At 31.4% G+C, this 19663-nt stretch overlaps 1 protein-coding gene across 3 annotated transcripts in view; it reads right to left on the reverse strand.

The window, feature by feature from the left end:
• Nucleotides 1–19663, reverse strand: part of Dmd (dystrophin) — a 2011337-nt gene that overhangs the window by 1333247 nt on the left and 658427 nt on the right. For all 3 annotated transcript variants that reach the window (XM_077107047.1, XM_077107046.1, XM_077107045.1), the window contains 2 exons: nucleotides 14108–14195; nucleotides 649–890 (listed from right to left, as the gene is read on the reverse strand). In XM_077107047.1, the coding sequence (XP_076963162.1) occupies nucleotides 649–890; nucleotides 14108–14195 (330 nt within the window). The remainder of the gene's footprint in view (nucleotides 1–648; nucleotides 891–14107; nucleotides 14196–19663) is intronic.

Genomic DNA, 19663 nt, shown 5'->3' on the forward strand with positions numbered 1-19663 from the left:
TTCATTTCCTTCAGGGTTGTTTCGGCTGGATCTTCATTCTCCTTTTACTATTGGAATCTAACTCTTTTTGAGCTTCTATAAGCTCTCTCCCTCATTTTTTTCTGGCCTAAGAGAGGTAAAAGCTCTGCTGTTTGATTGATGCACTCTCCCTTGAGGTTCCTATATACTCCAACACATTTGTAATGAAATCTTAAATTATCCTAATTTAAGTAGGCCTTTAGTTTAAAATTTTTCCTTATTTATCCAATTGTATAGCATAGCAATTTGTTGTTGAGCTGTTTCTAGCTATTTGTATAGATCCACTTTTTCAGCACACGATTGAATTTTGTTCCTATCAAGGAAAGAGCTCCAAAATATGGGCCTTTTTTTTAAGAATACCATGCTTTCCACACTAACCATTTTGCATAGTGACAACATCAATTAGCCATGAATATCTTTGTTGAATATACATTTAGGACTTCAACATCCATACACTGCTTATTCAAACTGATTTTCTTTGCTTATATTTTAATCTTTACTATGCTTAGATAAATCCAGAGAAGGGGAAAATTTCCTTACTAAATACTTTTCTATTTATCTCTTGAAAATTGCCTTAAAATGACTCTATTGATCATGCTCCAAATGGAAGGAGGAAAGAAAGATCCTTACCTTACAGATTTTTAACTGGCTTTTAATTGCTGTTGGCTCTGATGTGGTGGTGGGTTGGGTTTTCAACCAATTTTCAGCAGTAGTTGTCATCTGCTCCAATTGTTGTAACTGATTATAGAAGGTGATGATGTTGTTCTGATACTCCAGCCAGTTAAGTCTCTCACTTAGCAACTGGCAGAACTCTATCCACCGGCTGTTCAGTTGTTCTGAGGCTTGTTTGATGCTGTCAGCATTAACACCCTCTAGAAAGTAAAGGAAATTTAAATATATCCCCTGAAGCCACAGACGAAAATAAATGATCTGAAAACCAATATGTTTCTACTCTACAAGTATTCACTATATGAATGATTTCAAACAACATCATTTATTTACTGACAGAGATCTAAAAGTATGGAGATGATTTTTGATTGTCCATAGGGATTAATAAAAGTTGTATAAGTATCACATTATGTGAATGTCATAAAGTAATAAATGAAGTGACCTACAAGAGTAGAATGTATTAAGTAAAAAATAAAGTGATCAAAACTCTGATGGGGGAGATGGAAGGCTGATAATTGGGAAAACATGTTTTGATATTTCCAAGTAAATGTTCAATAGGATGTTTTATTAATATATATTTTATAAAATTGAATTGCATTTTTATATTTAAAAATGAGTTTGGGAATGAAATATATCTTGCATGCTTTTTAAATTTATTTTTTAGATGATAGTAGGATACATTTTGAAATATCATACATATATAGATAAGTATAACTTGTTCCAATTAGGATCACATTATTGTGGTTTTACATGATGTGGAATTACAAAGATTGTATAATTATTTAAGAAAGATATGTCTCATTCTCTGTCTTTCCTATTACCATCCCCCCATCCCTTCCTTTCATTTCCCTTTGTCTAGTCCAATGAATTCCTAATTTTGCCCTCCCTTGTTGTGGGTTAGCATCCAAATATCAGAACATTCCGCCTTTGGTTTTGGGGGTGCTGGCTTATTTCACTTAGCATGATATTCTCAAATGCCATAATTTCATTCTTCTTTATGGCTGAGTAATATTTCATTATGTATATATATCATATTTTCTTTATCCATTTATCTGTTGTAGGGCACCTGGGTTGGTTCTATAGCTTGGTTATGATGAATTGAGCTGCTATAAACATTAAAGGGCCTACATCACTGTAGTATGCTGATTTTAAGTCCTTTGGAATAACCAAGGAGTGGGATAACAGTGTCAAATGGTAGTTCCATTCCAAATTTTCTGAGGAATCTCCATCCTGCTTTCCAGAGTTATTGACCATTTTGCAGCAATGTATGAGTGTACCTTTTCCCCCACATCCTCACCAACATTTATTGTTGCTTGTATTCTTGATAATCGCCATTCTGACTGGGGTGAGATGGAATCTCAGTGTAGTTTTAATTTGCATTTCTTTAATTGCTAGAGATGTGAATATTTTATCATATGATTGTTGATGGATTGTATTTCTTCTTCTGTGAAGTGTCTGTTCAGTTCCTTAGCTTTTTTATTGATTGGTTGGGTTACTTGGTTTTTTTTTGGGGGGGAGGGGGTGGGCTGGTTAAGATTTTTTGAGTTCTTTGTATATCATTGAGATTAATGTTCTATTAGAGATGCTGGTGGTAAAGATTTTCTCCCATTCTGTAGGCTCTCTGTTCATGTTCTTGATTGTTTCCTTTGCTAGGAAGAAGCTTTTTAGTTTGATACCATCCAATTTATTGATTATTGTACTTTAGGAATCTTATTTAGGAAGTAAGTTCCTAAACTGACCTGTTAGAGAGTTGGGCCTACTTTTTATCCTAGTAGACACAAGGTCTCTGGTTTAATGCCTAGGTCCTTGATCCATTCAGAGTTGAGTTTTGTGCAAAGTAAGAGATATAGGTTCAATTTCATTCTACTGCATATGGATTTCCAGTTTTCCTAGCACCATTTGTTGAAGAGGCTATCTTTTCTCCAATGTATGTTTAGGCTTCTTTGGGTAATACGAAATAATTTTATTTATGTGGGAATGACTCTATGTTTTCTAATCTGTTCCATTGGTCTTCATGTCTGTTTTTGTGCCAGTACCATGTTGTTTTTGTTACTATTGCTCTATAGGATAATTTAAGGTCTAGTATCAGGATGCTTCCTGTGTCACTTTTCTCACAAAGGATTGCTTTGGCTATTCTGGCTATTCATTTTTCCAAATGAATTCCATGACTGCTTTTTCTACTTCTGTGAAGAATGTCATTGGGATTTTTAATAGGAATTGCATTAAATCTGTATAACACTTTTGATAGTATGGTCAATTTGATGATATTAACTTTGCCTACCGAAGGACATGGGAGATCTTTCTATCTTCTAAGGTCTTCTTCAATTTCATTCTTTAATGTTCTACAGTTCTCAGTGTAGAGGTGTCTCACCTCTTTTGTTAGATTGATTCCCAAATACTTTATATTTTTGAGGCTATTGTGAATAGGACAGCTTTCCTGATTTCTCTTTCAGCTGATTCATCATTGGTGTATAGAAATGCAAGTGATTTATGGGTGATAATTTTATATCCTGCTACTTTGCTGAACTAATTTATGAGTTCTATGATTTTACAAAAGGATAAAAACATTGATCCAAAATTCATTATTCTCTATTATTGCTATTGGTTGTCTAGAAATTAACAGATTGTCCATTGAACCAAGAAAGTATATTAAGCACTCAGAAAAATAATCTTTCTACTATGAAAAAGATTTTTATTTACAAATATGGAAACTCATTTGAAAGATTTAAAATCACCTACACCAAAACCAAAATCAGGAAAAATCTATCAAGGGCAAAAATGAAACATAAGTACACCATTACTCTTTTGGAATATTTACTATGTGTCAGGGAATGTGCTATGTCTTTTCATAGATGACATCTTAGATATTCTTTTTTCATAATTTGAAATATAACTAAGCCCAGTATTATATTATCCTATACACAGCATGAAAGTATGCCAACATTATACTATACTATGAGTTAATATATTTCTTCTCAAAGTTAGTTCACAAACTTTAGATTTTCTTAGATATGTCAGTTTATATAGAACCCCTTTAATAAATGCTATTATATAAAGCAGAAAATAATTACTTTGTGCATTTTAAAATAACAACTTTAAATATTACTATTTTGTGTGTGATGGTGTGTTTGTTTATGTGTGTGTGTGTGTGTGAGTGTGTGTGTGTGTGTGTGTGATGTTTGATACCAGGGATTAAACACAGGTATTCTTTAACAATGAGTCACATCCCCAACCCTTTTTATGTTTTTTGTTTGATTGATTGATTGTTTTGAGACAGGATCTTGCTAAATTGCTTAGGGCTTAGCTAAATTACTGAGGCTAGCTTTGAAGTGATTCTCCTACCTCAGCCTCCCAAGCCATTGGGATTATAGGCGTTCACCACCATGCCCTACTTACAAATACTAAATATTTGAATGTTTTATGTTCCCATATTTATACTCTAGGATCTCAAAGGGAGGAGTAACTCACCCACAAATTCTTCTTCTGGATTAAAATATCTAAGGGGTAAAGTTATTTAGTAGAAGACTAAGTTGCCTAAGAGAATCTTCTTTTTGAATGTTCATTTTACTTAACTTTCTGCAACATGTAAATGGAAATTAAACTCTTTTTTTTGTAATCTAATTTCTTTTTTATTTTTTTTTATTTTTTTTACATGTACATGGCAGTAGAATGTAGTTTGACAAATTATCCATACGTGGAGTATAACACATTCTAATTAGGATCTCTTTCTTCTGGTTGTACATGATGTGAAGTTTCGCTGGTCGTGTATTTATATATGAAAGTTATGTCTGATTCATGGTACTGTCTTTCCTATTCGAGAAACTAAATTCTTAAAAAGTCTGAAGGACATCTCTAAGCAAACATAAGGCTGGTGATTTTGCTAACTTGTACATGCCTCCCACTTCATCCTTTTTAAAGACTACAGATATGGATTTGAATTCTATATCTATATTATCTTGTTAAATTTTACTCTGTTCAGATATTTTAATTTTCATTTGTTGCAAACCAAATCTCTCAATTTCTTCCAAACATGAATCTAATTTTAATAAAATTCAAAGTATGATACTACTCAAGATAACATCAGAGGAAACAAACATTTCAATCCTTCTTTTGGAGGATATTTTTCTAAATAGGTAAAATGAGGAAAGAATAATAAAAAATAACACATACCTGTCTCTGTATATTGAGCTATGGAGAAGCCCATAGATTAAAGAAACTAAAAATTCTCCTAATTCCCTCCTAATATTTGAGGGAAGAATTAATCTTATTGAGACATGTGGAAGTATGGTGTTATATGCTGTTCATGATAATTTGGTTTTTAGTAGTGAACAAGAATTATACCAAAATATGTTCTGAAGAATGCCACTAAGTAATTGTAAAATAATGATGTTTGGTATAAAGAAAAGAATATAAAACTCTGATCATATTTGTCACTGTTTTTGAGAAAAGATATTATGATAGAACGTTAAAATTGTTTCTGGAAAATGAAAGGGAAAAATTTAAAAATACATGGGGGGGGATTTTAAATTGTTAGGCAATGTCTTAAAAATGTGCCGTGGATTTAAGTGATCACATGTTTAAGAGAAAGAGTTTCAGCATGTGTTGAACAAGTATTTAGAAGAAAGAAGTCCATGATGTATAAAAAGTCAACAGAAACCAGATATTGAGTAGGCAAATAAGAGATACTAAAGCAAATTAAAGGTACTGATGGATTAAAATCCTAGTGGCAAATTTTAATGAATTTCATTGATCATTAAATAAAACTCTATGCTGTGTCAAAACAAACAAATAAACAAAAAGTAAATATGTTGAACATGCCTGAAAAGAAATTAAAGGAGAAAGACTTCCACATTAGGACAATGAGAAAACAAGATAAAAGGTATAGAAATTAAGAGTCAGAATTTTAGATTTAGACAGATCTGAGTTCAAAATGAATGTCATTGGCCAGGCACAGTGGTGCACTTCTAAAACCCCAGTGGCTCTGGAGACTGAGACAGAAAGATCTGGAGTTCAAAGCCAGCCTCAGTGACAGTGAGGCCCTTAGCGACCCAGTGAGTCCCTGTCTCTAAATAAAATACAAAATAGGGCTGGGGATATGGCTCAGTGGTCAAGTGCCTCTGATATTAAAAAAAAAAAAAAAGAATGCCATTTACCACATGAGTGAACTTATATTTCTTATCTATGAAATGAGAATTAAAATAGAACAAAGTTTATTAGGGTTGTAAGTTAACATATATGAAGTACTGACACAAATTATCACATACAATAAACAATCAATACACATTAGAAACTGTTAACATAGAGGATATTAAAAAAAAAATGCAGGAAGCAAGAAAAGGAACCAGTTCTCTGGAACACTAAAATTAGGGGAAAGGAAGTATTTTAATGATTGAAAAAAGTAATTTATAACAAATTGACAATTATTAATTTTTATAAGTTTATTCTGTTTGTCCATTCCTCCATGTGGTGCTGAGAATCGAACCCAGTGGCCAACATGTGCCACGCAAGCACTCTACCACTCAGCTACAACCCCTGACCCAATGATAATTATTTTTAAAAATTAGTAATAATAGTATATAATATAAATAAATATTGGATATAGAAAAAATATGTATGAATTTTTTAAAGAAATTTTATCAATAACTAGTCATGTATTAATAAGAGAGAATTTTGGAATTATTTGTCATACAATTAATATAATTTAAAATTAAGGACAGCCACACCAAAAATTAGAGAAATTTCTAGATGTCCCTGGCAAATATGAATCGTAGAGAATCAAAAGTCTTATGAATAATATATATATAAACATTGTATCCTTTTACTAACTCATTTGTGATTATGCTTGCTGCTGAATTAGAGACTGCCTATCATTTTAAACTATAATCCTCTCTAGGAAATGTGTCACCACTGGCAGTATCTGATGGAGTTCTCAGCTTAGAGTAAAAACAAAATAACTACAGTGTACTTGTGAACTCACTGAACACCAAATCAATAGTTTACTTCCTATGAAGACAAACATTAGGAGAGTTATATATAAGAAGCAAAAAATCACGCAGTCCTCTCTTGCTTCAAGTATGCTTTACAATACTTGGGCCAGGGATTGGAAGCACTATCACATTTCAGATTTCTCAATGTTTCTCTCTTCAATTAAAATTTGAATTGTCATTACTTCAAGAATTGGTAATACATTTGCCAGTTCTACTGGTAATATCATAAAAAGAGCCCTTAAAACTTTTCTAGAATAAGTAATGAATTTGTTTTCATATGAGTATATGCATATGAAAAATTTTACTATTATATGTAATTGTTTTATGTATAAACATTTCATAGAATTATTCTCCTTAACAGAAAATACAAAGTTTTATGGTAGTTTGTAAGAATAACTACCTGCCAAATTTAAGTATCAATCGTGTGAGCACCTGATTTTCTAATTTTTGTTAGCTATTTAAGAATACAAACACTAACTCACCAGGCATTATGAACAATACTTGTGGAAACCACTTTGTAGTAGCACATTATAATCTCAGGGATAATGGATCATAATCCATTCACATCTCATATTCTAAACAACCCCTGAAATATTCTATGAATAAATATATTGCACCTAGAGGAAATGGATCATTACTTGAAGTGCATCCATTAATTTTATTACTTGTGTACAGTGCATAACAGACTGTTAGAATAATTTTAATTGTGCACCACCTTCCATGCAAGTACTTCAGAACTGCCACTTAAAGTGAAGCATTTCTCATCAAGTATATTCATCATTAGCCATGAAGCCAGGGTAGAATAATGCAAAAACATGTGTTTTCAGAGCTCTTGAATTAGAAGACTATTTGGAATAAAAATTTAAAGTCACTAAAACAGTATCCTATTTTTGTTGCACTTTAAGTGAGGGTCTTTGCAAGTCCATTTGGTATTCAAATAACAGTCTATCATGTAGTATAAATTTATTCAGAATCCATGAATGCAAGGCTGAATTCTGAGGCTAAATTCTAGAGGCTTCCATGACTATACCAACTTTTATACAACTGCTAGGCCATTTTTAAGAACAGTTCCTTTTAAAAACCAATTATATATATATATATATATATATATATATATATATATATATATATATGTGTGTGTGTGTGTGTGTGTGTGTGTGTGTGTGTGTGTGTGTGTACTTGTAGATTTATGTATGTATGAATGTTGGTATGTATGTAACTGTTGGGACCCTAGTTAAAACAAACCAAAGATTTAGTAATATATCCCATTTAAAAAAAATATTTTTAGTTGTAGATGGACACTTTTACTTATTTATTTTTACGTAGTGCTGAGGATCAAACCCAGTGTCTCATACCTGCTAGTCTAATGCTCTACCAATGAGCTACAACCCCAGCCCTATCCCATTTTTATTTATTTCCATGGAATTTTTAGAAAAAGAAGTCTGGTTCCTATTATTTGTTTTTCGCAACTGGTATTTGGTTTTGTCATTGATTCCCCTCAACAACAGTGGACACTATGATGCCCTCCTTTCATATGCATGCACAAACACATGCACAGAGTCTCTAACTTTTAGTGATTATAATTAATCCAAGAAAAATATATCAAATAACATTTATTATACGTGAACACTGTGTTGAGTTTCATTCTAAGTGTCATGTACAAAGAGGAAACACAAATTTCCCAGAACTAAGGAAGCGATCAAACAAGACCTATATGTACTTATGTAAGGCTTATATGTACTTATGTACTTGTATGTACTTATGTACTATATATGTACTTATGTACTTATTCATAATGAAAGGGCTGGACTACCAGAAAAAGAACTATATCCATGCTCCATTGATATAAAGACCTATTACCAAATGTTTTCATATTAAAATAGATAATTATAGGAGTTGTTACTACTGAAAATCCTTCAGTGACGTGAAAAAAACATTGTGAGAGGTGTGATTTTGATATGAGCCAAACTGATTAAGATCTCTTCCTTAGCACCTCTGATAAAAATTTGTTGCCTAAGCTTAAACATCATTATTTATTTGAAAATATTTAAGGAACTATAAACCAAAGTATTTAAAAATGGAGTTAGTTAACCTTATACATAAGAGAAGCCCTTATCTGAATTATCATTCTGTGCTATTTAATTACAATCCTTAACATACTTACCATTAGGTGTTACCTTAAGTACTATAATCTAGCACTCAGGGGATAATAGTTTTGATATATTCTTTTAGTCTAATATACTAATAATCATTACTTTTATTTAAACTTTTCCTTAATGTGATTGCCTTCAGGCGCTTAACTAATACACTGAAAATCACACTAAGAAGTTGAAAATGAAGCACAATTTAATGCAGAAAACACCATTTACCCTATTATATAATGATATTGTAGTATCTCCTCTGGAAATTGTGATGAAACCATTTTTTTAGCTTAAGGATTGGGAACTTGAGCTATGGATATATATCAAATTAATGTTTTGATATAACTGGTAATTTCAACATTAATAAAGGAAAATTATGTAATCTGGGTCTTCTTTATGTTATACCTGACTGATAAAGAGGTTGTATGTATTCATACAAGAATAGTAATTGATACAAAAATTAAGAATGAAACATCCTTCTAAATAGATACAAACAAAGTACATGTGTTTAGGTATAAAAATGTGCATGATGAGATTTTGGATTGTCTTAAAATTCCACAATATCCATAACATACTGAAAAAGTTTGCCTTGAAGTTAACAGTTTAAAACAACTCAAAATAATGCCTTAGGACCCCAGTACTGAGTCATCTATGTTACATGTTACTGAAGAACTAGCAAGATTCTTTGCTGTATTAAATGGGAAAAATGTTCTAAATTTTAAATTATTTTATACCATTTATGCATTTAAATAAAAGTATGAAATTAAATTTTAAAGAAGGTTGTCTTGTTTCCTTTTAAAAAAAGCAAATAAAGAATTTAGAAACTCCCCTCTCAGTGTAACATAGTGAGAGGAACATATAAATAGTTCACTATACACTAAAACTAGTCTCCTACCTACCTTCACTAAAGCTCTAGGACATCAGCAATGTGTTGAAGCTAAATGTACGATTCTAATTTAATATATTAATGATAAAATTCACAAACATTATATGTATGCAAAATCTATTCCAATACCCTTTCAAGCTGCTCTCCATCCTTATCTAACCAATTGATTTTAGCATAGAAAGAATAAATTTTAATGTTAGTTCAAAAAACAGATTTAATAAAGAGATGAATCACTTTTAAATCATACCAAATTTCTCTACATGGTATATTTTTGCAGTTTTTTCACTTCCTCTTTCTCAGCACATTTCTTAAATTCTTCAGTAAAGTGCTGTCAGCACCGTGGATTTAATTTTCTGCATTTTTTAAGTGTATTAAAACATTGGTGTTTCACAAGTATTTGGAAATGGAAAGATGTTTTTGGTAAATAAATCTAATGGACTATTTCAGTTCAAACCTGAGGTAAAAATGTAAATTGTGGCAATTTTTTGTCATGTCTTGGAGTTCCACTGTAAATTTTTAAGAAATAATTTAATCTTTGAGAAAATGATTTTAAGTAGAAAATTCAATTTTCTATAAATGTGAACATATATAGTTCATAAAATGTTTTCCTTTCATAAACTATAATAGCTATACTTGGTCTTCATACACATATTTACACTACGAATATTAAGTGTTTTATCATGACAAAATAGAATTCATGTATATAGACATATAGATGCATATATATTATAGATATATATTTATGTTGATGGTATAATATTATAACATTGTGGGCTGGGGATGTGGCTCAAGCGGTAGCGCGCTCGCCTGGCATGTGTTCAGCCCGGGGTTCGATCCTCAGCACCACTTACAAACAAAGATGTTGTGTTTGCCGAGAACTAAAAAGTAAATATTAAAAAAATTCTCTCTCTCCCTCTCTCTCTCTCTTTAAAAAAAAATATTATAGGGCTGGGGATGTGGCTCAGGCCTTGGCGCGCTCGCCTGGCATGCATGCGGCCCGGGTTCGATCCTCAGCACCACATACAAACAAAGATGTTGTGTCTGCTGAAGGCTGAAAAATAAATATTGAAATCCTCTCTCTCTCTCTCTCTAAAAAAAAAACCACAAAAAAAAAAACTTGAAGCTGAGTGGCACCTGATCCCCCAACCTAAAGGGTCAGCTGCAAGTTTCTAAAAAATAAAAAAATAAAAAATAAATAAAATAAAAAATATTATAACATTGTGTAAAAATGATTTGCCTTTATCTTAATTTTTGTGGAAAGTATATATGGTTTAAAGGAATATCTAATTGCATGAGATGCTAAATGAAGTATGGTGATTAAAACCCCATAGAACAAATGTAAGAAAGATGATTCTGGACTTGTAAGTTTAAGTGATTTAGTGAGGTAATTGTTGGGAATCCTGTTATATAGAAAGCTTAATTTACATTTCAGCTTCATGAACTACACCAGTGAACTTTAGTTCTTGGCTCTCTGGTAGAAGTATTCAAAACTAGGGTTAGGAGTTTCTCTTAAATAAACCTAGACAGGTACTCAAGGCACTAATTTTGTGTCTTACTTATTTCACTATTTGTACAATCAAAGAAAATAAATACTATATAATATGTTTTTGAAAGATAAAAAAGGATGAAAGCAGAATTCAGACAGAATATTTTGATAGTAACTATGTAAATTATTTTTATTTAATGGGAGAGCAGAGATATGGTCATTTAAAATAATTATCCTGTTTATGGACCAAACTCCAGCCTAAGCATGTATCAATTAATCATATCTTCACTAATATAACATATAGGTAGCTTGAAGACTACTACTACTACTACTACTACTACTTCTTGTTCTTGTTCTTGTTCTTGTTGTTCTTCTTCTTATTATTATTATTATTATTACTACTACCAGAGAATGAATTCAGGAACACTTGACCACTCAGTCACACCCCCAGCCCTATTTTGTATTTTATTTGGAGAAAGGGTCTTACTAAGTTGCTTAGTGCCTCGCTTTTCCTGAGGATGGCTTTTTCCTGCCTCAGCTTCCCCAGCCACTGGGATTATAGGCATTTGCCACTGCATGGTTGTTTTCTAAAAATATTACCAATGTTTTTATCTTAATTATCACCTTAATTTTGTTTTGTGAAACAGAATTTAATCAGTTAATATTTACTAAGGACTTACTAAATGTCCTGTTTTATTCTCTATGCTTCCAAAAATTAGAGATACGACAACAGTTTGGAAAACTGATATTCTCACTAGTCAATGATCATTTCAATACTTATAAATAGTTTCACATACCAAAAAATATAAATCACTTTTTATTTCTAAGTGTTTAAATACTTTTTAAAATAATTCAGTGTCTGCTAATATCAGATAATCTGAGGTGAGTTATGCTTGATATTTAATTGTTAAAATTAGACCATTTGGGGGGTTGTAGTTCCATGGTAGAGCACTTGCCTAGCATGTGTGAGGCACTGAGTTCATTTCTCAGCACCACATATAAATAAATAAATAAAATGGAGATCTATCAATAATTTTAAAAATTAAACCATTTAAAAAATAAAGAGAGTGGACTTGTGGCTCAGTGGCAAAGTACTTGCATAGCATGCAATAAGCCTTGATTTCAATTCCTAGTACCATATTGGTTTCAGATGTTTTTAAATTATTTTTATTGTTCCCATCATTAAAAACACAATGAAAAAAGAAAATTCAGACATTACATTAGCTTATTCAAATGAAAAATAATAATATAGTTTCTAGGGGGGATTATATAATAATTAAAATAATATTTCAGATCATATAATTTAACATGAATATGCTGTTAAACCATCAAATAAAATCACTAAATCACATGTATCTAAACAATAACCTATTAATACTTTTCATTATCTATATATAAATTAACTTATTAACCCAATTCTAAGCTGTCATATTAACTTGTTCTTATTTTAAGCAAATAGTCATGTGGATCATTAGAAGAAAAAAATGAATTGATTTCCTATTAAGATCATTGACTCATTAAATTTTTATAGTGCCAACGTAGCAATTAATGTAAAAAATAATTCATATACAGAATTTATGTTGCAGAATCTGGAAGATTGCATAAAAAGCTGACATGTAAAACAAAAACATTTGTTATATTTGTTTATGATATTACTATAAGTATATCCTTTACAAAATAAAATGGTATTAATGATTTTCATAAAATTACTTTTATCTGAAAAGAATATAATACTATAGCAATGAAATTTTGAAAATTTGTTCATATTTCATACCAATAATGGTTTACACAGATAACTTTGAGGTATCCAGTGTTAGCAAAGATTAATTTTATTTCATTCATAAAAAGAAATATATTAACATTTTATTTTTATCTCACTAAAAATTAACTTATATCGATTTTTACAGCAGCTCAATCCAAAATATCTAAACTATGGAACTAACCTAGGTGCCCTTCAAAACAGATGAATGGATAAAGATATTGTAGTATATATACACAATGGACTATTACTCAGTCTTAAACAAGAATGAAATTATGGCATTTGCCAATAAATGGATGGAAATGGAGAAAATTATACTAGGTGAAAAAAGCCAATCCCAAAGAACCAAAGGCCCAATGTTTTCTCTGATATGTGGATCCTAATTCATAATAAGGGGCATGGATAGAGATACTGTGGATTAGACAGAAAGAAGTAAAGGGAGGAGTGAGGGTATGGGGGTACTACAATAGAAGTAGTTGTACATTTCTACCCTATGTGTATATATGATTACACGACCTGTGTAATTCTACATCATGTACAACCAGAAGAATGAGAAGTTGTTTATGCTCCATTTTATGTATGTTGTGTCAAAATACATTCTATTGTGATGTATAACTAATTAAAACAAATTATTTTTTAAAAAATACAAAAAATAAAAAATAAAACAATTAGTTAAAAATGAGATTCCTCCAAGAGATGTTTATTAAGTGAAGAAAGACACAAGCTTAATATAGAAAATGTAAATATACAGCTAGAAAACAGGTATTAGTTTAGAACCTTCCATATAATATTAGTCTTTTTTGGAAAATGTATTGGAAAAACTACTTGCAATCAGATTATACTCACTTTAACGTATTATATACAATTGCCTTCCTCACCAATTATTTCTATAAACCTTCTTAAATTATTCATATTTGCATTAAAATTTAGTTCTCTGCAGCAGATTGATAAAATATCCTACCACATCACATTTTCTACCAATGGACACAAGTTGAATTTCCCCTAATAATTTGCTTAGCATTAAGAAAGAATGAAAAAACTCCCCTTAATTTAAATTTGTATTCAAGTAGTGCTTGTCTAATATAATTCAGCTGATAAATATGAACCTATGTGTTTATCAAATCCCTAAGAAGATTATCTAAATCAACTCCATGTAATTACCATTCACCATCTGTTCCACCAGGGTCTGAGCTGATCTGCTGGCATCTTGCAGTTTTCTGAACTTCTCGGCTTTTTCTCGCTCTATGGCCTGCAGCATGATAGCAAAGGTGAGTATTTCAATACAAGGACTGTGAATCTACACAGTAATTATAACTTCTATTTGCCCTTTCAAGCCATAAGATATTTCACTGTCAGCTTATCGCAGAAATCTACAGATATTTTTCTCAACTCTTTTGTCACCAAAAGCATCAAAATGGCAGTAAAAGCAAAAGACATTTTCATCCTGAATTGCTATTTTTAATAAGATTTCTATTTTCTAAACTTATTTTTTGTAATTATTTCTGATACATTATAATATTATACTACTTAAAAAGAAGGAAGTAAAAGGGCAAATCATAACAATGAAAGACAAAATATTAGATAATTAAATGAAATTAATCATTTAAAGATATATCACTGATACTATTACTGAAAATAGAAATATATTTAGTATTAAAAGTCAAATTAAGAATCAACTAATATAGAAAAAGTATAAAGTGCTATAATTATAAATAATTTAGCATAAAAAATAAATTTAAATACAAGACTGTAGGCTAATTTTTTATGTAAAATAGCCTACATACTCCAATTTCCAGGAACATTTGGTTCAGTTTGAAAGAACTCTCTAAATTCCTTTGTTCATCCCTCCTAATCACAGTTAAACAAAAGTTACAAAATTTAAACAAAAGTTACAAAATTTAAATTAACAAAAAGTAGTATTGGGGCTGGGATTGTGGCTCAGCGGTAGAGCTCTCGCCTAGCACGGGTGGGACCTGGGTTCAATCCTCAGCACCACATAAAAATAAAGGCATTGTGTTATGTCCATCTACACCTAAAAAATAAATATTAAAAAAATCCATTAAAAAGTAGTATTGTGGGCTGGGGATGTGGCTCAAGCGGTAGCGTGCTCACCTGGCATGCGTGCGGCCCGGGTTCAATCCTCAGCACCACATACAAACAAAGATGTTGTGTCTGCCAATAACTAAAGAATAAATATTTAAAAATTCTCTCTCTCTCTCTCTCTCTCTCTCTCTCTCTCTCCCTCACTCTCTCTTTTAAAAAAAAAAAGTAGTATTGTATACCATTTACTTAGGTAATATTTCAATTTTTAAACCAAAATGCTGAACTCTACACTACTATACTCATAAAAAGATGTGTCTATAACATATGTCATATGTCTTATATCATAACTACTCACAGAAAAGAAAGCTACATTGCAATTAGCATATAGTAAGAACAATAATCTCTGTGATAAAATAATAGTTATAAAACTGATTTTACTTGAGTTTGAGGAAGGACTGTTTTTCAAAATCATATTCATACTTACAGGCATTTAAACAAATATTACACAGTATAATACTGGATTATATGTGGGAGGGGGTATAATAGACAATGCACACTTGCAGCATTGTTGAACAGAAATTTATGCAAGGAAGGAAATGTGCAATATTTGTTTTGTCCAGTATGGAAGCCAATAGCTACATGTTGGTATTGAGCACTTGAAAGTCAGTGTGACAGAGGAAACTACATTTTAACTTAATTTTATCTAATGTCATTTCATTAATTTAAATTTAAATAACTACACATGACCAGAGTTAACTGTAATTATACAATGCAGATTGTGTGTCTTTCATTTGAAAGCAAATAAATATAAAGTTATGAATGTAAATATCAAAAATATGGCAGCATCAGAAATACTTTCGTAGAAATAAGCATTCATCTAGACTAGCCTCTTTCCCAAGCAAACAAAAGGATGTATAAAATATTAAAGTTTAGAATAATTGAAGAATGAAATGAAACATTATAATGTGATAGCCTTATTTTTAATAACTACATCCCAACTGAAAAATACATATTTTATATTATACTGTGAAGGATAGCAAAAGAAAACACTTTTTTCTCACAAGTCAACAAATTTTGAAGGTGATAGACAAATTTTAGTATCTTGGATTCTGCTTGAAACTTTCAAAGTACACAGGTTGTATTGTTATTTGATTTTATGATCCCACAATCTCATTCTAATCAACAGGCTAACATTCTGGATTGTCTTGAAATTCACTTTTGAAAGTTAGTACTGAATTGTTTCCACAAACATGCAGACAGATATGGTAGGTTCCAACTGGCTGGTTGAACTGAAAATTCCATGAAAATAAGGCAGCCACAAACAACATCCAGTTAAAGCCCAAAGAAGAATATAAAATTCATATTTCCTCAATTCCTTAACTTTTGAGTTCTAACTTCCCTGTCCTTAGCATTGTATTGGCACATTTTTTAACACTTAACATATTCCCTGTTAAAAGGTAAATATCATTCCCCAAGAATTTTAAACCAGTTTATTAGAGAAAAATGAGTATATTCTAAGTGAATCTATAATATTTACATCTCTTAAAAACAAGAAGATGTGGGTATTCTTACTTTTAACTACATTGGGAAATAAATCAGTGAGAAAAAAAATACTAATGCCATAAGCGAACAAGGCGAATAATAAAAAAATGGAGTCAACTGGTATTCTTTGAATTGCAAGTTAGAGTTTCTCTTCTCAGAATGTTTTGTATTTATGTGTTTTGGGTTTTTTTATTTTTTACATGAAATTACATAAAGGGAAGACTCAGAACACCATCTGGTCTTCATAAACAATAACAATAAATTAACAACGGCTTTTTAAATGCCATGATCATATTCTCTTTATTCTAAGCATCTGATGAGATAACCAAATAGTAATGCTAACAGCCAAACTTTGAATATCTCATAGATAATATTTGAGCTTAAATATCTTGTTTTGTTGACCACATAGTCCAGTAATTCTAATACAAGTAATAACAATAACAACCATCACCATGATAAAATAACAATCTATGGATTTGTTACTATTACAATCCCATTTTCATAAAAGAAGAAAGTGAGGCACAAAGAAACTTATAGAAAATTTGAAAACTTCCGAATAATCATGTTAAAATGAAGTTTCTTTACTGTCTACCATATTACTGGTTTTATATAGGTATGATTTTAAATGCATGTCATAATAATTGTGAAGAAGAATGAGCCAGCATTATGTTATCTAATATTATATAAGAAAAAATGGGGCATCAAAAAAATTGAATCACATATCAAAGGACACATAATTGAAAACTTTTAGGTCCAATATTAGTACCATGCTCCTCCATTTCAAATTCAGGTTTCTTTCAAACATAATCTATTGCTTCTAGGGATGTTTCATTGAAAAAAAAGAAAATCAAACAGACTTGAGCCTAACAGAACACAATTCAGCAAGGGTGAGTTTTTGGTTTGAAGGTAGTTAGGAATATTGAAATAATTGAGGCATTATTAATTCAGCATGAACCCCAAAATAACAGAAGGAATGCCTGACTACTCATAATGGACACTGACAGTCCACAGGCTGATTACCAAGGCCCTATACACTTCAGTTACCTGGCTGCATTACTAGATGTATATTATTTGCAAACCAAATCACTGGTGCATATATAGAGACAAAGGCCCTGGAAAGAAGCAGGGAATGCACTTTTAATATCTATGTGCAGATGATATCCTCATTATGTTACCTATCAACAGGGGAATCCCTTCATAGAGGAGTATTAGAAAATGAAGACGAATATGGTCACAAATATGCCTTGAATAGTACAAAGGGTCAATGGCAATTAAGAGTTCAGCAAATATTTCATTTCAGATACAGTTGCAGATGGTCAATTAAAAATAATCAATCATAGGGTAGCAAGAAGTTGGTAAAAAAGGTAATGAAAAGAAATGTTTTGGAGAACTGTTTTTTTCCCTCACTTGAATTAAGTTCTGTCTACATCTATCTACTAGATGTTTGTCCTTAACAAAGTGATTCAAACTTTATGAGCCACAATGTTTTCTTTTTCTTAAAAGAGAGAGAGAGAGAGAGAGAGAGAGAGAGAGAGAGAATTTTTTTTAATTTTTTTTTTTTTTTTTTAGTTTTCGGTGGACACAACATCTTTGTTTGTATGTGGTGCTGAGGATTGAACCCAGGCCGCACGCATGCCAGGCGAGTGCGCTACCGCTTGAGCCACATCCCCAGCCCTGCCACAATGTTTTCTGTGTAAAATAATGGAATACCTACCATCCAGAACTTCTGAGGGGACTAAAAAAGGCTCTTCACATAACTTATTTTTTAAAGAAAGAAAATTTTCACAGTAAAATATCAAACTAGGAATTATTAAGCTGAGACAAATGTTGTGACATAAACTGAAACAGTATCAGACCAACAACAATATGTACTTGTTCTCATTAAAAGTCATCTTAATAATCTTAGAATTTCAGGAAAAACTTCTGACATCAACATCTGATTAAAACACCTGACTTAAAAAATGTGTAAGAAGCGTCCAAATAACCACATTTTAAGTGTTAACAAAATTGATTAAATAAACATCACTGAAACTGCTTTCTCTTGGGATAGAACCATACAGGTATTTGACTTCAAATGAAATATATGGGATTCTGTTTTAAAATAATTTAGATCAGTAGAACCAAGTGTTATTACTTTCTCTCCTTTTTTACAGAAACATGCATTAAAATACAGAAAATATAAAAGTAGAGTCACATCACACAACAAACAAAAACAAAGACTGATGAGAAATACATTGTTGGAAAAAGAAGGACATATGCTTTCCTTTAAAGAATTATGTGCCATCAGGGAGGACATTGGCCTTCTAATGATCTATGTTGCACAGTAAAAACTGGTTTGACACAAAAACAAAGTAATTTAGTCCTCCTGCATATTCCCTTATTTATTCCAATCAAAATTGCTATATCAAAATCAACGCTTACTTCCAGGTTACTACAGTCAATGGCTGATTCTCAGACCTCAGGTTACTTATCATACTTTGATTCAGAGAATTCCATTTTCTTCTTGAAAGTATTTATTAAGTTAGCTTGCTGGACCACATGCACACAGTTTTCCTCTAACCCCAAAAGCCACCTATATTCATTCTCCCTGATTGGTTCTGAATCATCTCCCTAAATTCTAAATTTGGAAATTTGGAGTATTCTGAGACTAAATCCATTTGTTCAGGCAAAATAAAAAGCAGAAAAAAAAACCTGCTCAGGAAGTTAGAATCTTTCTTGAATGCTCTCTTTCTTCCAAACCTCACAAAAGGATCAGAAATACTCTTGGCTTGGGTTGACGATGGAGCTCAGGGGTAAAGTCCTTGCCTCAAATATGCAAGACCTTAGGTTCCATTCCTAGCACTACAAAAAAAAATCCTGTTGGCTCTAATCTCCAACCTATCCAGAAAGATATATTATCACTATGACTATTAATGTATTAGTCAAAGTATCCCAACATCTCTGGAAGATTAGGATGCTTCAAAATTTATTATTGTATGGTCTTCTAACTTCTACTTTCGCTCTTCAGTGACATATTCTCAAGGCAGTAGAGAATGCCAGTCATGACAGGGTTAACTCTACAGCTGAGTAAAAGTTCAGGTCCTTATGATAGCCCTGCCTGACCCTAATCTATTAAAACTCTCTGAATTCCTC

Source organism: Callospermophilus lateralis, chromosome X, assembly GCF_048772815.1.
Source record: "Callospermophilus lateralis isolate mCalLat2 chromosome X, mCalLat2.hap1, whole genome shotgun sequence".
NCBI lineage: Eukaryota > Metazoa > Chordata > Mammalia > Rodentia > Sciuridae > Callospermophilus > Callospermophilus lateralis.